General features: G+C 45.9%; 1 protein-coding gene across 2 annotated transcripts in view; it reads left to right on the top strand.

The window, feature by feature from the left end:
- Positions 1 to 16,179, top strand: part of LOC126092100 (heterogeneous nuclear ribonucleoprotein A1, A2/B1 homolog) — a 58,205-nt gene that overhangs the window by 25,279 nt on the left and 16,747 nt on the right. For both annotated transcript variants that reach the window (XM_049907526.1, XM_049907525.1), the window contains exons 3-4: positions 7,001 to 7,332; positions 10,767 to 11,009. In XM_049907526.1, the coding sequence (XP_049763483.1) occupies positions 7,001 to 7,332; positions 10,767 to 11,009 (575 nt within the window). The remainder of the gene's footprint in view (positions 1 to 7,000; positions 7,333 to 10,766; positions 11,010 to 16,179) is intronic.

Genomic DNA, 16,179 nt, shown 5'->3' with positions numbered 1-16,179 from the left:
CGTCCTACTTCGTCTATATCGGTCGATCGTCCGCTCCAAGCTGGATTATGGGAGCTTCGTATACTCCTCTGCACGGCCATCCATCTTACGCCGCCTCAACTCCATACAACATCGGGGTTTACGACTTGCGATCGGAGCATTTTATACCAGTCCCGTAGAGTCTTCATGCTGACGCTGGCGAATTGCCACTCAACTACCGGCGCGATATACTGCTTTGTCGGTATGCCTGTCGGCTACTGTCAATGCCCGACCATCCGTCTTATCGTTCCTTTTTTGACGACTCTCTCGACCGTCAATACGGGTTGTATGTCTCTGCCCTGCTACCCCCTGGAGTTCGCTTTCGTCGCCTCCTTCAACACCTTAATTTTTCACTCCCTGCAACCTTTCGAGTGGGCGAGAGCCGCACGCCACCTTGGCTCCAGGCTCAGGTCCGCGTTCACCTTGACCTCAGCTCGCTCCCAAAAGAGGTCACCCCCGGTTCGGTCTACCACTCCCGTTTTTTGGAACTTCGTTCGAAGTTCAACAACATGACTTTCATTTATACAGATGGCTCTAAGACCAATGACGGGGTCGGGTGTTCCTTTATTGTCGGGGCACAAAGTTTCAAATACCGGCTCCATGGCCATTGTTCGGTCTTCACAGCTGAGCTCTTTGCCCTCTACCAGGCTGTTCTTTACATCTGCCGCCACCGACATTCTGCTTGTCATCTGCTCAGATTCCCTGAGCCCCATCCAGAGCCTCAGTGATCCGTACCCGGTTCACCCTTTCGTACACCGGATCCAACGCTCTCTTCAGCAGCCGGTGGGTGTCGGTTCTCCGGTTAGCTTTATGTGGGTTCCTGGCCATGTCGGTATCCCTGGGAACGAAGCTGCAGATGCTGCGGCCAAGGCTGCGGTCCTCCAGCCTCGGACAGCTTCTTGTTGTGTCCCTTCGTCCGATTTTAGCAGGGTCATTTGTCGGCGCATCTTATCGCTGTGGTATGCCGATTGGCTGCACTTACCGACAACAAGCTTCGGGCCTTAAAACCTCTTCCCGTGGCTTGGACGTCCTCCTCACGCCCTTCTCGGCGGGAGGAGGTCGTTTTAGCCCGGTTAAGAATTGGACACTGCCGGTTCAGCCATCGCCATCTGCTGACGGCTGTGCCGGCGCCGTTCTGCCCATGTGGGCACTTGCTGACGGTTAGACACATTTTAATGTCCTGTCCAGATCTTAACACACTGCGCCTCGATCTTAACCTGCCTAATACTTCCGATGCCATTTTAGCGGATGACCCACGAGCAGCTGCTCGTGTTCTTCGTTTTATCAATTTGACAAACCTCGCTAAGGACATTTGATGATGATGTTTTTTAATCCTATGCCTGTCAGTCTGTCTTTTATCGTGTTTTCCCTTTTAGTTGTTGTTGTCAACTTGTGCCTCGCGGTGCATTCTTAGAGTAGTCAGGGCGCTAATGACCATTGAAGTTGTGCGCCCTAAAATCACAAAAAAAAACAGCCCATGGAGGACTCATGATTCTTCTCCATGATACTCTCCATTATCACCCAATCCCCTTAAACACTTCCTTCCAAGCTGTCGCCGTCCGTCTTTCCCTTTCCAGATACATGTTCTCTCTGTGTACTGTATACATTCCATCGTCCACACCAATGGCACGAGCTTATCTCCATCTTCTTGGTCAGCTTCCACCCCCCTATTTGCTGGTTGGGGACTTCAATGCCCACCACCCGCTTTGGGGATCTCCACATCCTTGTCCACGTGGCTCACTATTGCTAGACGTCTTCCACCAAGCGGATCTAGTTTGCCTCAACACTGGGATCCCTACATTTTTATCTGCCTCCACGCCAAATTTATCTCATTTGGAACTTGCAGTCGGAACTGTTCCGCTAGCTCGGCGCTTTGAATGGTTCGCCCTTGATGATACACACTCGAGTGACCACTTTCCATGTGTCCTTAGACTGCAGCCTCAACTGCCATCCATGCGCCCGCGACAATGGAAGTTTGCCCAAGCTGATTGGACACTTTTCTCGTCTCTAGCGACATTCGATGACCGTCACTTTCCTAGCGTCGACGATGAGATCACACATATTACCGACGTTATTCTTACGGCTGCGGAACATTCTATACCACGCACCTCCGAATTGCCCGGCGCCCCCCCCCCCCCCCCCCTCCCCCCAGTTCCTTGGTGGAATGAGGCATGCCATGATGCAATAAGTGAGCGGCGACGTGCTCTCCGTGTTTTCCGCCACCATCCTCCTTTGGCCAACTGTATCTGCTATAAGCAGTTCCGTGCGCGATGCCTTCGCGTCATCCGCGATAGCAAGAAGGCAAGCTGGAAATTCTTTATTAGCTCATTTAACACCTTCACTCCCTCCTCGGAAGCTTGGAGTCGGCTTCGACGGTTCTCAGGCGCGCCTAGTTTCTCACCGGTCTCTGGGCTCACTGTCGCGCGTGATACATTCGTGGACTCAGTCTCAATTTCTAACTCGTTGGGTCAGCACTTTGCTGAGATTTCGAGCTCTTCAATTACCCGCCAGCGTTTCTCCCGAAGAAACGTGCAGCGGAAGTGCGACCTCTTGCTTTCTCCTCTCAAAATCGCGAAAGCTATAATACTGTTTTCTCCATGCGGGAACTCCAACATGCACTCTCTTCTTCTCACTCCTCCGCCCCAGGACCGGATGGTATCCACGTCCAAATGTTGCTGCATTTATCAACCCATAGTCTGCATTACCTCCTTCGCCTTTATAATCGAATTTGGACCGACAGTACTTTTCCAGACGATGGCGGAAGCTATCGTCGTTCCCGTTCCGAAACCTGGAAAGGACAAACATCTCCCCTCCAGCTATCGCCCCAGTTCTCTCAAGAGTAGTGTCTGTAAGGTTTTGGAGCGTATGGTGAATTACCGTCTAGCGTGGTGGCTGGAGTCCCGCAGTCTTTTAACACCTGCCCAATGCGGATTCCGAAAGCATCGTTCTGCCGTTGACCATCTTGTTGCTCTCTCCATTTAAATCGTGAATAAGTTTCTCCGGAAACGCCAAACAGTAGCAATATTTTTTGATCTGGAGAGAGCATACGATACCTGTTGGAGGACAGGTATCCTCCGCACACTGTTCTCTTGGGGCTTTCGAGGTCGGCTGCCCATTTTTCTTCGCGAATTTATGGCAGAGCGCACATTTAGGGTGCGGGTGAACACTACTCTCTCCCGTACTTTCTCCCAAGAAAACGGGGTACCCGAGGGCTCCGTGCTGAGTGTTGTACTGTTTGCCACTGGCATCAATCCAATTATGGATTGTCTCCTTCCTGATGTCTCGGGCTCCCTCTTTGTGGACGATTTTGCGATCTACTACAGCTCTCAACGGACCAGCCGTCTTGAATGACGTCTTCAAGGCTGTCTCGATCGCCTCCACTCTTGGAGCATCGAAACCGGCTTCCGTTTTTCTCACCCAGTAAGACCGTTTGTGTTAATTTTTGGCGACGTAAGGAGTTTCTTCCACCCTCCTTACATCTAGAACCTGTCAACCTTCAGTTTTCAGACGTCGCTAAATTCTTGGGTCTTATGTTTGACAGAAAACTATGCTGGTCCTCCCACATTTCGTATCTTTCGGCTCACTGTCTGCGATCCCTCAACACCCTCCGTGTCCTGAATGGTACCTCCTGGGGAGCGGACCGAGTGGTCCTTCTCCGCCTCTATCGCGCCTTAGTGCGCTCGAAATTGGACTATGGAAGCATAGTCTACTCCTCTGCTCGGCCGTCTATTCTTCGGCGTCTCGACTCTATCCACCACCGTGGATTACGTTTAGTGTCTGGAGCTTTTTACACCAGCCCTGTGGAAAGCCTTTATGCTGAGACTGCTGAACCTCCGCTGTCCAATCGGCGAGCAGTCCTTCTGAGCCGTTATGCCAGCCATCTGTCTTCCATTCCTGCTAATCCAGCCCATGACATATTTTTCGATGCCTCCTTTGATGTAGGGTATGCAGGCCGCCCCTCCTCCCTACTACCACCGGGAGTCCGCTTCCGTCAACTGCTCCATTCTCTTTCCTTCCGCTTTCCAAAAACCTTCTTGACAACTTGGGGTACAGCACCGCCTTGGCTCCGTCCCCGGATCTGCCTGCTCCGTGACCTTTGTCGATTTCCCAAGGATGGTACCCCTTCACTTGTTTATCGTCAAGCAGTTGCTGCTCTATGTGCACAAATGACGGAAGCCACATTTATTTACACCGATGGCTCGAAAACATCGTTAGGTGTAGGGAGTGCCTATGTTGTTGGCGACACCCCAAATCACTTTCGGCTTCCTGACCAGTGTTCGGTCTATACTGCAGAGCTTTACGCTGTTCTCCGGGCTGTCCACTACATCCGCCGCCATCAGCGGATACAGTACGTTATCTGCTCCGATTCTCTCAGCTGTCTCCTCAGTCTCCAAGCTCTTTACCCTGTGCACCCTCTGGTCCACCGGATTCAGGACTGTTTGCGCTTGCTCCACCTGGGGGGCGTCTCGGTGGCGTTCCTCTGGCTCCCGGGACACGTTGGTATCTGCGGAAATGAGGCGGCTGATATTGCAGCCAAGGCTGCAGTCTCTTCTTCGGCCAGCTATTCCATCGATTCTCGTCGCCGATCTACGGAGAGTTTTATGTCGTCGTGTTGTTCATTTATGGCACGCGCACTGGTCGACACTTCCCCAAAATAAATTGCGGGACGTGAAAACTCTTCCTTGTGCTTGGACCTCTTCCTCCCAAACGCGTCGTCGGGAGGAGGTAATTTTAACTAGACTCCGGATAGGGCACTGTCTTTTTAGCCATAGACATCTTTTAAGCGGCGATCCTCTCCCACTCTGTCCCCACTGCTCTCAGTTGTGGACGGTAAGACACCTTTTAATTGAGTGCCCCTATTTTACTCCGTTACGCGCCCGTCTACAGCTGTCGCCTGATATATCGTCAATTTTAGCAGATGACACGCGATCGGCCGATCGCGTTGTAGAGTTCATTCGTGCCAGTGAAATGTCGTCAGCCATTTGAAGTTTTTTTTGGGACAACCAACCCCCTTCTGTAGTGAATTTTTAAGCCTTCCTTCTGCTTTTAGTTTCTCCAATTTTATGACTTTCGTTCCCATTGCTGCTAGTTTCAGTTTTCCTTTTTTTACTGTTTCCTAAGTCACAGACCGGGCGCTAATGACCTTAGCAGTTTTGCGCCCTAAAACCATAACAAAAAAAAAACCATAATGCAGGGCCAGAGATCTGCAACCTTGGAGGTCATAGAATCTGTGGAGCTTCTGGTTGGACCCTCCAGTAGGCTTCAAACAGAATCGTGATCAGTTCTGGACACCATACTGCAAACTATAATCTTTCACAAAGTGAGTGAGACCACCAGCTTTCACTTCCGCCATCACTCTTGAACTGCAGGTAGGCTCAGAATCCAACATGTCATTGGTGCCAAGATTAGGCATGACTTGCAGATGACTGTGGCCTGCACCCTGGATAGTTGCAAGTATGGATTTCTCCATATCTCTGATGTGGCCTCCACCCAGATTAAGAGTTCTTTCCAGCCCTGGATGATATTTCTGTAACTAGCAAACCCTGTCCCCCATGCGGCTGCTTTGACCCTGTTGGGGTAGTGGCCACTTGGCCCACTAACAGAGTGAACCGGCAAGGCTAGGCAGCTGGTCCCCAAATACCCCCGCCCCCTCCAAATTGGGTTTGCTATTAGGTGTCTTTGCAGCAGAGACTGTGGGTGAAACAATTGCTACTTGAGATGTGCCCTGTCAGCTTTTCTGATGGCACAACACACTGAAGCAGCAGCCTGCAAATGGCTGACCACGGGTGAAATTATTTTCATCGGATTGCGAACTGCAGCTAGCTACTCCTCAGTTGGCACACAGCACGCACACTTCCTATTCAATCTACTACCAAAATTCAAATGAAAAAATAGTTAACAATTAGATAATGAACCCTGTTGTCTTTTAGAAATGGATTTACACTACCAAACTTGTTTGGAAAAACAAAAACAAACAAAAAATGCGAACCCAAGCTACAAGGAACTACTGACGTCATTGTCACTGACAGTAGTTCACTGCCTGCTGATATCAAGTAATGCAGCTGAAAATTACACTACATAATTACATAACTCACTCAGTTAACAAATATGCAAACTCTTACAACAAAATAAATAGCACTGCTAGAAACAGATAAAAATCACTCTTCACTTCTGCTCAGCCTGTAAGACTGCCACTGAACTAACAATGTATACAGCCTGTGTACAGACGATAAGCTGCTGCTGAACTCCACTCTGCTATAAGACTGTTACTCTGTTTGGGATTGGTAACAGAGGAAGGGAAGAGCTTTTACATAAACAAATAAGCAAAATAGTGTTCATTGTGTACATGTGTTTGAGTAGTAGCAGAAATGATTCCCCATGTAAAGTGGGACTAATAGAGAAAGTGAGCAATTAGGCTGGGTAACAGTAGTCTCTCTGTCCAGAATATATAGCATGCCAAACTTGGTTTGTGTACGTCAGTTTTACCTTATGTGCAACTGGTCCAAAATGAGGGCAGAGGTCTTCTGCTACGTCTGTTTGTCATCTATACCTTTATTTTTGCTTTTATTTTTATATTCCTTTATTATCTCCTCAGTTTATTACCTCCTTGTTTGCCCAAAACTATTGAACTGCTTGTGGGAGGTTCACTCTTTGATATGTATAATATGTAATTATTGTCAATTCTTTAATTTCGTTGTCAAGGCACAGGTTACAGACCCCTTTCTCTCTCTGTGTGTCTCTGTGTGTGTGTGTGTGTGTGTGTGTGTGTGTGTGTGTTTTGAAGTTGATTTGAAAATTCAGAAGATAAGGTAAAGATATAACGGTTGGTGTTTCATTTATTGATCTGTTCTTCAAACATATTGCTCTTATATTAGCAAACCTATTTAGCTTACACCTGCAGTTTATTCCTTTAGGCTCGATTATCATTTTCAATTTCTTACTTTGAATTTGGGAGATGCAATAATTATATTGTTGCCTGTAGGTCCCGTGGCTTTGGTTTCATCACATATTCAAGGGCACACATGGTGGATGATGCACAAGCTGCACGGCCTCATAAAGTGGACGGACGTGTGGTGGAACCAAAACGTGCAGTTCCTCGCACAGAAATTGGCAGGCCAGAAGCTGGTGCCACAGTGAAAAAGTTATTTGTTGGTGGCCTCAAAGAAGAGGTGGAAGAAGATGACCTCCGTGAATATTTCCAACAGTTTGGCACTATTGTGTCATGTGCAATTGTTCTCGATAAAGAAACAAGGAAAAAGAGGGGCTTCGGTTTTGTAGAGTTTGACGATTATGATCCAGTTGACAAAATATGTCGTAAGTACTTTTTTATTCATTTTGGATTGTAATTAGAATAGTTGCAGCAACCAGATTTTTATTACTCATGCAATTTGTGGTAAACTGTGCTGAAAACTAAGAATTGAATTTGTAGGTATCAGCAGCTAACTTTTTGAAATGGTTCTTGGAGTATACAATTTTCTGTGAAAGGTATCTGTATAATTACTGTTATGTCTGCCTGGACTACTTTTGTTGAAATTCCTCTTTGCAGAGGCCTGGTTGGTAGAACATTTTCACATGGAAATGGATCTTCGTTCAGTTAGCTGGCTCAAGTGGACAGTGCAAACCTTTAAAACAATCTGGTTCATGTGAATAGTGCACACCTTAAAAATAATAATGGAAAACCTAAAGTTGAAGTGAATGACTGGTTAGTGGACAACCTTATGGACACCTGCTGCAACTCATTTATATTACGCTGGCTCAGCCTGATTCGTTAGCCTTTTTTGCACATGAGATGGTTTCCAGTTTTTCTTTGGAAAATGCTGCTGTTGGGGCAACTATCTGAAAACAATGCAAATTAACTGATGAAGGCATTAAATGCTCTAGATATCTTGGAATCAAACAATGAAAAATCCAGGGTGGAATGTAACTATATTAGGGAAGGAAAGTTGCTACTCCCTACATAGTGGAGATGCTGAGTTGCAGATAGGCACAACAAAAAGATTCTCACAATTATAGCTTTCAGCCATTAAGGTCTTTGTCAAAAACACATGCACATGCATGCAATTTGCACACAAGACTGCAGTCTCAGGCAACTGAAACCACACATTATTATGATCTTTGTTGTGCTGATTGGCTTAGCATCTCTGCTATATGGTAAGTAGCAACTGCCCTTCTCTAATATTGTTAGGGATCTTGGAATCTGGCTTGTGAATTGTAGATAATCACGTAATGCATCATCTGATGAGCAGCCAAAATTGTGTGTTTGAAATTAATTTTACTCAGATTTAAAACCTATTGAAGGAACTCAGTCTTGTAAATGACCTGGAAAAGTGTGCTTGCAGTAGAAACATAAAATTTTTAAAATGCCTCTCATAGTATTGCAGAACAAATAAGTAAAGGACTGAAGTCGATATAGAACATCTAAAACAGGGAAAATCATTGTGCCTATGTAAACCAAGCTTTAAAAATTTATTTCGCTATGTTACTTGGCTGAGAGACTACCTCTGTTGTGAGAGAACTGAAGGTAGTGGCAATATCGGTCAAGAACTGACATAATGTAGCTTTCTAATGATGATTTTAGATAGGCTGTAGAATCTGCAGTGCAGGATACACTATGTGGTCGACTAGCTCCTGTTCCTTTGCTTAAGCTGTTGGCGAATCTCGTTGTCATTTTAAACCTTCCAAACCAGATCAGAGCCACAGTTAATCACTGATAGGTCAACATGCCCACTGTTCTTACTTACACTGGAAAATTGTCTATTGGGGGAGGTTTCAACTCTGCTCCATGGGGTGTGGGTTCTGTCCGCTCACCTGCAGGCAGATGCAGGTGACTAGGCTACTAAGATACTTACGAAAGTTAATTAAAAGAACATGGTTCTTGTTAACATGACAGTCTGAATTGGAGAAATGTTTCAATTAAATGCTTATATTAACTCTCAATTAAGTGTGTACAACATACTCCTCCTTGAAGGTCTCCACTTCACACTCAATTTATTGACTACAATTTCATCCTTTTCCTTTGCTCATTAGCATGTGTGTCTGCATTGCTTGACATCAAAATTGGTAAAGGCACCAATTTCCTCCAAATATTGTCTCTTGAAACAGACCATTTGCCATCAAATAACTTAACTTCAACTTTACACAATATGAAAACTGGTGGGCAAGCTGCCTATTACTGCTGCATGTTAACGAAGTCTTGCACACTCACTTACAGTGAAACATGTTACACAGTCTTAATCTGTCTACACCTGAAGACATAAGCAGTGCCTGTAAGAAATCTGTCAAATGAACTGTATGTTCAGTTAACTGGGTGTATTTGAATGTAGTATTCAGGGATTGGTCATTAGATTATGAATGTCATCCACAAAGCTACTCATACATCTATTGGTCATCAGGACAACTAAGTAAACTGAGTCAGTACTGTCCTGCCAGATTATTCATACAAAAGAAGTGTTTCCCAAGGTAGTCTTTTATTATTACCATCACCTTCTTCTCCCCCCCCCCCCCTTCCAAATCACACACACACACACACCTAACTTTTTAATAATTTTGAAAAACATCCTTAAGAATTTTGGGGAAATTTTTGACCATTTAATTGTAGAAATTTTAATACTTCTAATGGTCTTCTGACAACAAAAGAGACAGTGTGGTACTAAGGTGCAAGATTCGCCCGTCTCTTGCAGTTGACTCACATGTTGTGTGCAGCCTATCTTCTTCTCGGGTCAGACGGCTGTGTCGATCTTCACACTCTTCTCCGAAGACTCTAGCTGGTTAAGGGAATTTCAAAATAGACTGATTCTGTGCTCTCAGGATACTTTTGGTCAGCTGTTATATTTTCAGCTCCACAATAAAAAACTTCACAAATTTCACACAAGCGTTCAACTCTAAAGAGTCAACCACGTTTTGGACCATTAGAATACAATTATAATTAGACCCATCCCCACTCTCTCACCCTTGTACTTAAAATATCGGGTGTCACAGACAGTGGAAAGCTGAGTGTCTCTAGAGAATTTACACTGAAATTCTTGAGGCACTACATACTTCATCATGAAAATACTGTTTTACTTTTTGTCTGTGTGAGGACTTTACCAAAAAGATTGCATTATACCATTAAAAATACTCTGTAAAGTAGAAGCAAGCTGCCATAAAGGAAACTCAAATGACTTGCAGCATATTTCATTAATTACGCCGTAAATGAGTGTAGACATATACTCTCAAAAGGACTTAATGGCACTATCAGAATATTGTGGTAACTGAGGTTGCTATATTCATGAAGAGTACAAGAAAACTAATAGTGAGAAAAAATTAGTGTGTCTTCAAAAAGGGCAATAATTTCCAATCGGTTCTTTGGGTAAAGATCTATAAGAAAATACTAGGAAGTTCTGACCATATGTGAAGTCAATGAACAAATCCAATAAACTTACAAACTAATCTTTTGTATATTATAATGGTGTTGGAAATATCAAATTGTAGATTACAAATTCTATTAAGCATGAAGAAACTGGCTCACCAATGTTTGGAAAGTGTCTGTGTATGTGTACTCACAGCCAGTGCCCCCCCCCCCCCTCCCTCTCTCTATCTCTCTATATCTCTCTCTCTCTCCCTCTCTCTCTCCCTCCTCCCCTCCCCTCCCCTCCCTCCTCTGTCCTCCAAATGTTGCCTCTTGGAACAGACCATTTGCCATTAAATAACACGCTGCACATTTTACACAATAGTCACTCTAAATTTCTGTTAATCTTATGGCTTTTCAGTTTCAAGAAATCACCAGATTAATGGAAAACACATAGATGTGAAAAAAGCATTGCCAAAGGGTGATGTAGGATTGAGCCGTGGAGGACCTGGTGGCCGTGGAATGGACGGACCCCGAGGGGGAGGAGGAGGAATGGGTGGTGGAAGTAGTTGGGGTGCCCGTGGTGGCAGAGGAGACTGGGGCAATGGCCCTGGTTTTGGAGGAGGATTTGATGGTGGCAGAGGCATGGATGATGGTTGGAGAGGTAAGTGCAGTAATATAATAATGTTTTGTTCTATGTTATGTAATATTTAGTGGTAGATAACATTATTTCCATACCTCACTTGTGTACTCTTGTATTTATGATGATGCCACGTGCGAATGCACTATAATAAAATGAAAAATACTTTCATAGAGCTATTAGAGGTTGTGTTTTTTCATTTGATTTAGTTTGGTGTCATTCAAAAGCCTCACCTGGAAACAGATTTTATTCAAAGATTTTCACTCTTTGCTTTTTTAACACTTTCTCTCACACCTTTCTTGGCTTTTTAAATTGTGGTTCCCACTTTGGGTTTGACCTCCAGTTTCCAAATTTTACGAAAGTGTGTGCTGTTTGGGGAGGACACCTTACTGTTGGGTATTAACTCTCCACTGTGCCTTCCCAGGGAGCCCACAACTCTTTTGCGGATACTTTTGTGTCGAGCATGGGGCCCCGAGCTAGTGCATACCTTCCCTTTCCACATCCATCCCTGTCCCCAATGCTTCCCCCCACCCCTGCCCCCTTCCTTTCCCCTTCTCCCTCTTTGGGAGTATGTTTTGCTCCTAGGTCCGGAGACGGACGCTTGTGAATGTATGATCCGGTTTCTTTTCTTTTATCTCTCTAATGGAAAGTCTCTGTCCTTCCTTTGTTCTTATCTTTTCCTTGATTCTTCTCTTTACCTTCTTCTCTGCTGTGGTGATTGAGAAATCTTCTCTTCTTTCCTTTTCTTTGTTCCTCCATTTCTCTCTTTCCTGCGCATGTCTGGAGGCCAACCCACGTGTTCCCACACATAGCTGGTGATGGGATAATGCGTAAATCCCCGGAGGGGTGATTACCTGAGCTAGTACCTTGCGAACATGCCGATTGGTCCCTCTATCCCTTTCTCAGGAGGGGTGACCTGAAGTGTGGACAATCACCTAAGGTGGGAGTGCCCTCAGAGGGCCCCCCACTAGGAAGGAGAATGCCATCGGAGGTGCTGGTAATCATGGGGATACTTTCATAATGATTTCTTCTACTACTTCCCACAAGACAAAACCAGATGAGTCTCAGCCATGGACCATTCTTCAGTCAGTGCCAAAGTTCCTAGTTGTTTCTCAGTCTGATGGTCAAGAGTTGTCCACAGTAAACCCTTTCGTTATTCATAAAGGTGTTGACCCAATTGCAGGTCTTGTAGAGCCTTGTTCGCGATTATGAAATGGCACCTTGTTGTTAAAAACACAGTGCCCTCCAGGCACATAAATTGCTTTAAACTACACTGCTACACACGTTCCTGTCCGGGTGGAAGTAAACCATACTTTAAACTCATCACGCAGTGGTTTATACAAGATCACTTGATGGATTATCCAATGAGGACATTTAAAATCACGGCGTTACGGCCATACATGGTCATGAATAGGGTACTCTCTTCTTGACATTTGACAGAGTTCAACGTCCATTGAACATTGAAGCGAGATATGAGAATTTCTGTTCACCCTTGTATTCCCAATCCTACGCATTGTTATCAGTGTCAGCAGTTTTAATCATACCAGCCAGTAGTGTTCTAATACAGCCTTTAGAGTCTGTCCTATTTTTAAACAGGGACGAATTATTAGGAAATTGGAGTGAAGGAAAGGGTGTGAACTTTCGCAGCTTGCAAGTTATTTGCCCGTGTGCTCTTGTGCTCCTGGTGGGTAAATGTAGCACTGTCCTTGCCTTCTTAGTTACTAAGGAGGTAGCCACGCAGACTTGCAATCTCACCTTTAGTGCCACGGTTGCCAGATAGGCCAGCCCAAAGACCACCCCTTCAGCCTCCGCACTATCACCAGCTCACTCTAAGGCTCAACCTTCGTCAGATCCTGCTAAATCACGGTTCCCAAAATTGGTCAGACTCCCAAGAAAGAGCCTACTCGTGAAGATTTTTTACATACCCAGACCTCACAACCATTGACTCCTCCCTAATCTCAGTGCCCTGCTTCCAAGAAGGCTCATGAGAAACAAACTTCCTCTCCTTCTCCGCCACGGCATCTCTCTTCTACAGCGCCACCCAGCAATAGCTGCCCTTGGCCATCTTGCATGTCACTGAGATGCACAGCTGGCAGCCGATCAACCAGCTGATCACTGGCGGCAGGAACTGCCCCCCCACCTCCCCCGAACAGTGTACGAGTCAGGATCTTCTGCCTCTGGCTGAATGCCGTTCCACGCTGTCTGCCACCGGCTCTCAGCGGTTGCTGAGTTGGTGGCAACCAGGACGAGATTTTTCCCTTTTCCATCTACCATATGTCAATATGGGAATATCTGTGGAATTGGCTCCAATCGGGATGAATTGTCGATCCTCTTATCCTACTCCCCAATCATCTTCTGTCTTCAGGAAACAAAGCTACATCCCCATGATTGCTTTCTCTTCCCTCATTTCCAGTCAGTCCAGTTTGATCTCCCCGCTGTTGATGGCACTCCAGCGCACGGACTTGATTCTTCTCCATTGTACCATCCATTATCACCCAATCCCCTTACACAGTTCCTTCCAAGCTGTTGCTGTACATTTTTCCCTTTCTGGATACATCTTTCTCTCTTTGTACCATGTACGTTCCATCACCCACACCACTGGCAAGAGCTGATCTTGGTCAGCCCCCCCCCCCCCCCATTTGCTGATTGGAGACTTCAACGCCCACCACCCACTTTGGGGGTTTCCGTGTCAGAGAGGCTCCCTATGGATTGACCTCTTCCACAAAGTGAATCTTGTTTGCCTCAACACTGGGGAACCTACCCTCTTCCACAAAGTGAATCTTGTTTGCCTCAACACTGGGGAACCTACATTTTTGTCTGCCTCCAAGTCAACCCATTCTCACTTGGACCTTTTGGTCGGGGACTGTTCAGCTAGCTCGGCACTTTAAATGGTTTGCTCTTACTGATACACACTCAAGTGACCATTTTCCATGTGTCCTTAGATTACAGCCACAACTGCCATCAGGCACCCAAGATGCTGGCCGTTGTCCCCAGCCAATTGGACACTTTTCTCCTCTTTAACAAAATTTAATGACCGTCAATTTCCTAGCATCGATGATCAGGCCACTCATGCTACAGAAGTTATTCTACAGTTGTAGAATGGTCAAACCTCGTACCTCTCCTTTGCCCTGGCGCACTCCAGTTCCTTGGTGGAACAAGATGTGCTGTGACGCATACGCGAGCGGAGACGTGCTCTTCTCATTTTCCGCCGTCAACCTACGTTGGCCAACTGTATCTGCTAAAAGCAGCAACATGCGTGATGCTGTTGCATTATACGCTGTAGCAAGTGGGCAAGCTGGCACTTCTTTCCCAGCTCCTTTACCACCTTCACTCCCTCATCTGTAGTTTGGAGTCGAATTCGATGGATATTTGGCATGTCTAGTTTCTACCCAATCTCTGGGTTAACTGTCGCACAAGATACCTTAGTGGACCCAGACGCAATTATAACTCAATGCTTTAACACACTGCTGAGATTCAAGCTCTCCAAATTACCCACCAGCCTTTCTCCTGAAGAAATGAGTAGCGGAAGTGGACCTCTTTCTTTCTCCTTTCAAAATAGTGAAAGCTATAATACTTTTTTCTCTATGTGGAAACTCCAACACGCACTCTTCCTTTTGCTCTTCCGCACCAGGACCGGATGGCATCCACGTCCAAATGATGTTGCATTTATCATACTGTAGTCTGCGTTACCTCCTTCGCCTTTATAATCGAATTTGACCCGACAGTGCCTTTCCCAGATGATGTTGGGAAACTATTGCATTCCTGTTCTGAAACCTGGAAAGGACAAACATCTCCCATCTAGCTATTGCCCAATATCTCTCAAGAGTAGTGTATGTAAAGTTTCGGAGTATATGGTAAATTGCGGGTTTGTGATGGTGGCTGGAGTCCCAAAACCTTTTAACACGTGCCCAATGCAGTTTCCGAAAGCATCGTTCCGCAGTTGACCATCTTGTTGCTCTCTCCCCTTATATCATGAACAATTTTCTCAGGAAATGCCAAACGCTAGGTATATTTTTTGATCTGTAGAGGGCATACGAGACCTGTTACAGGACAGGCATCCTCCATACACTGTTCTCTAGGGGGCTTTCGAGGTTGGCTATCCCTTTTCATCCGTGAATTTATGTTAGAGTGCACATTTAAGGTGCAGGTGAACACTACTCTCTCCCGTACTTTCTCCCAAGAAAACAGGATGCCCCAGGACTCCGTGCTAAGTGTTGTACTGTTTGCCATCGCCGTAAATCCAATTATGGATTGTCTCCTTCCCGATGTTTCGGGCTCCCTCTTTGTTGCAGATTTTACAATCTGCTACAGCTCTCAGCGGACCAAACTCCTTGAATGACATCTTCATGGATTGCCTCCACTTGTGGAGCATCGAAACCAGCTCTAGATTTTTCACCCAGTAAGACCGTTTGTGTAAACTTTGGGCGTCATCCAGAGTTTTATCTGCTGTCCCTACATCTAGGCCCTGTTGACCTTCCGTTTGCGGATGTTGGACAGAAAACTGTGCTGGTCTTCCCATGTTTCATATCTTTCGGCTTGCTGTCTACGATCCCTCGATACCCTCAGTGTTCTGAGTGGTAACTCCTGGGGATTGGGCCGAGTGGTCCTCCTCTGCCTATATCACACCTTATTGAGCTCGAAATTGGACTATACAAGCTTAGTTCACTCTTCTGCCCGGCCGTTTATTCTTCGGCACCAAGACTCTGTCCATCACTGTGGATTGCATTTAGTGTCTGTAGCTTTTTACACCAGCCCCGTGGAGAGCCTTTACGCTGAGACTGCTGAACGTCCACTGTCCAATCGGCGAGCTGTCCGTGTGAGTCGTTATGCTAGTCATGTCTTCCATGCCTACTCATCTGACCCATGCCCCTTTTTTTCGACACCCTAAAGGGTATGCAGGCCACCTTTCGTCTCTACTACTACTACCACCACCACCACCACCGGGAATCCGCTTATGTCAGCTGCTACATTACCTTTCCTTCCATTATCTTAAAACTTTCTTGACAGATGGTGGTACGACACCACCTTGGCTTCTCCCCTGGACGTGCCTTCTCCGTGACCTTTGTCAGCTTCCCGAGGGTAGTAACCCACCTCCCTATAGTTTGTTGGGCATTTGCTGCTCTATGCACACAAATGGAGTATGCCACGTTTATTTATACTGACTGCTCGAAGACTGCATATATGGGAGTGCATA

Source organism: Schistocerca cancellata, chromosome 7 (assembly GCF_023864275.1).
Source record: "Schistocerca cancellata isolate TAMUIC-IGC-003103 chromosome 7, iqSchCanc2.1, whole genome shotgun sequence".
Classification (NCBI taxonomy): domain Eukaryota; kingdom Metazoa; phylum Arthropoda; class Insecta; order Orthoptera; family Acrididae; genus Schistocerca; species Schistocerca cancellata.
The sequence above is the reverse complement of the archived record's forward strand: the minus strand, read 5'-3'. Positions and strand labels throughout refer to the sequence as shown.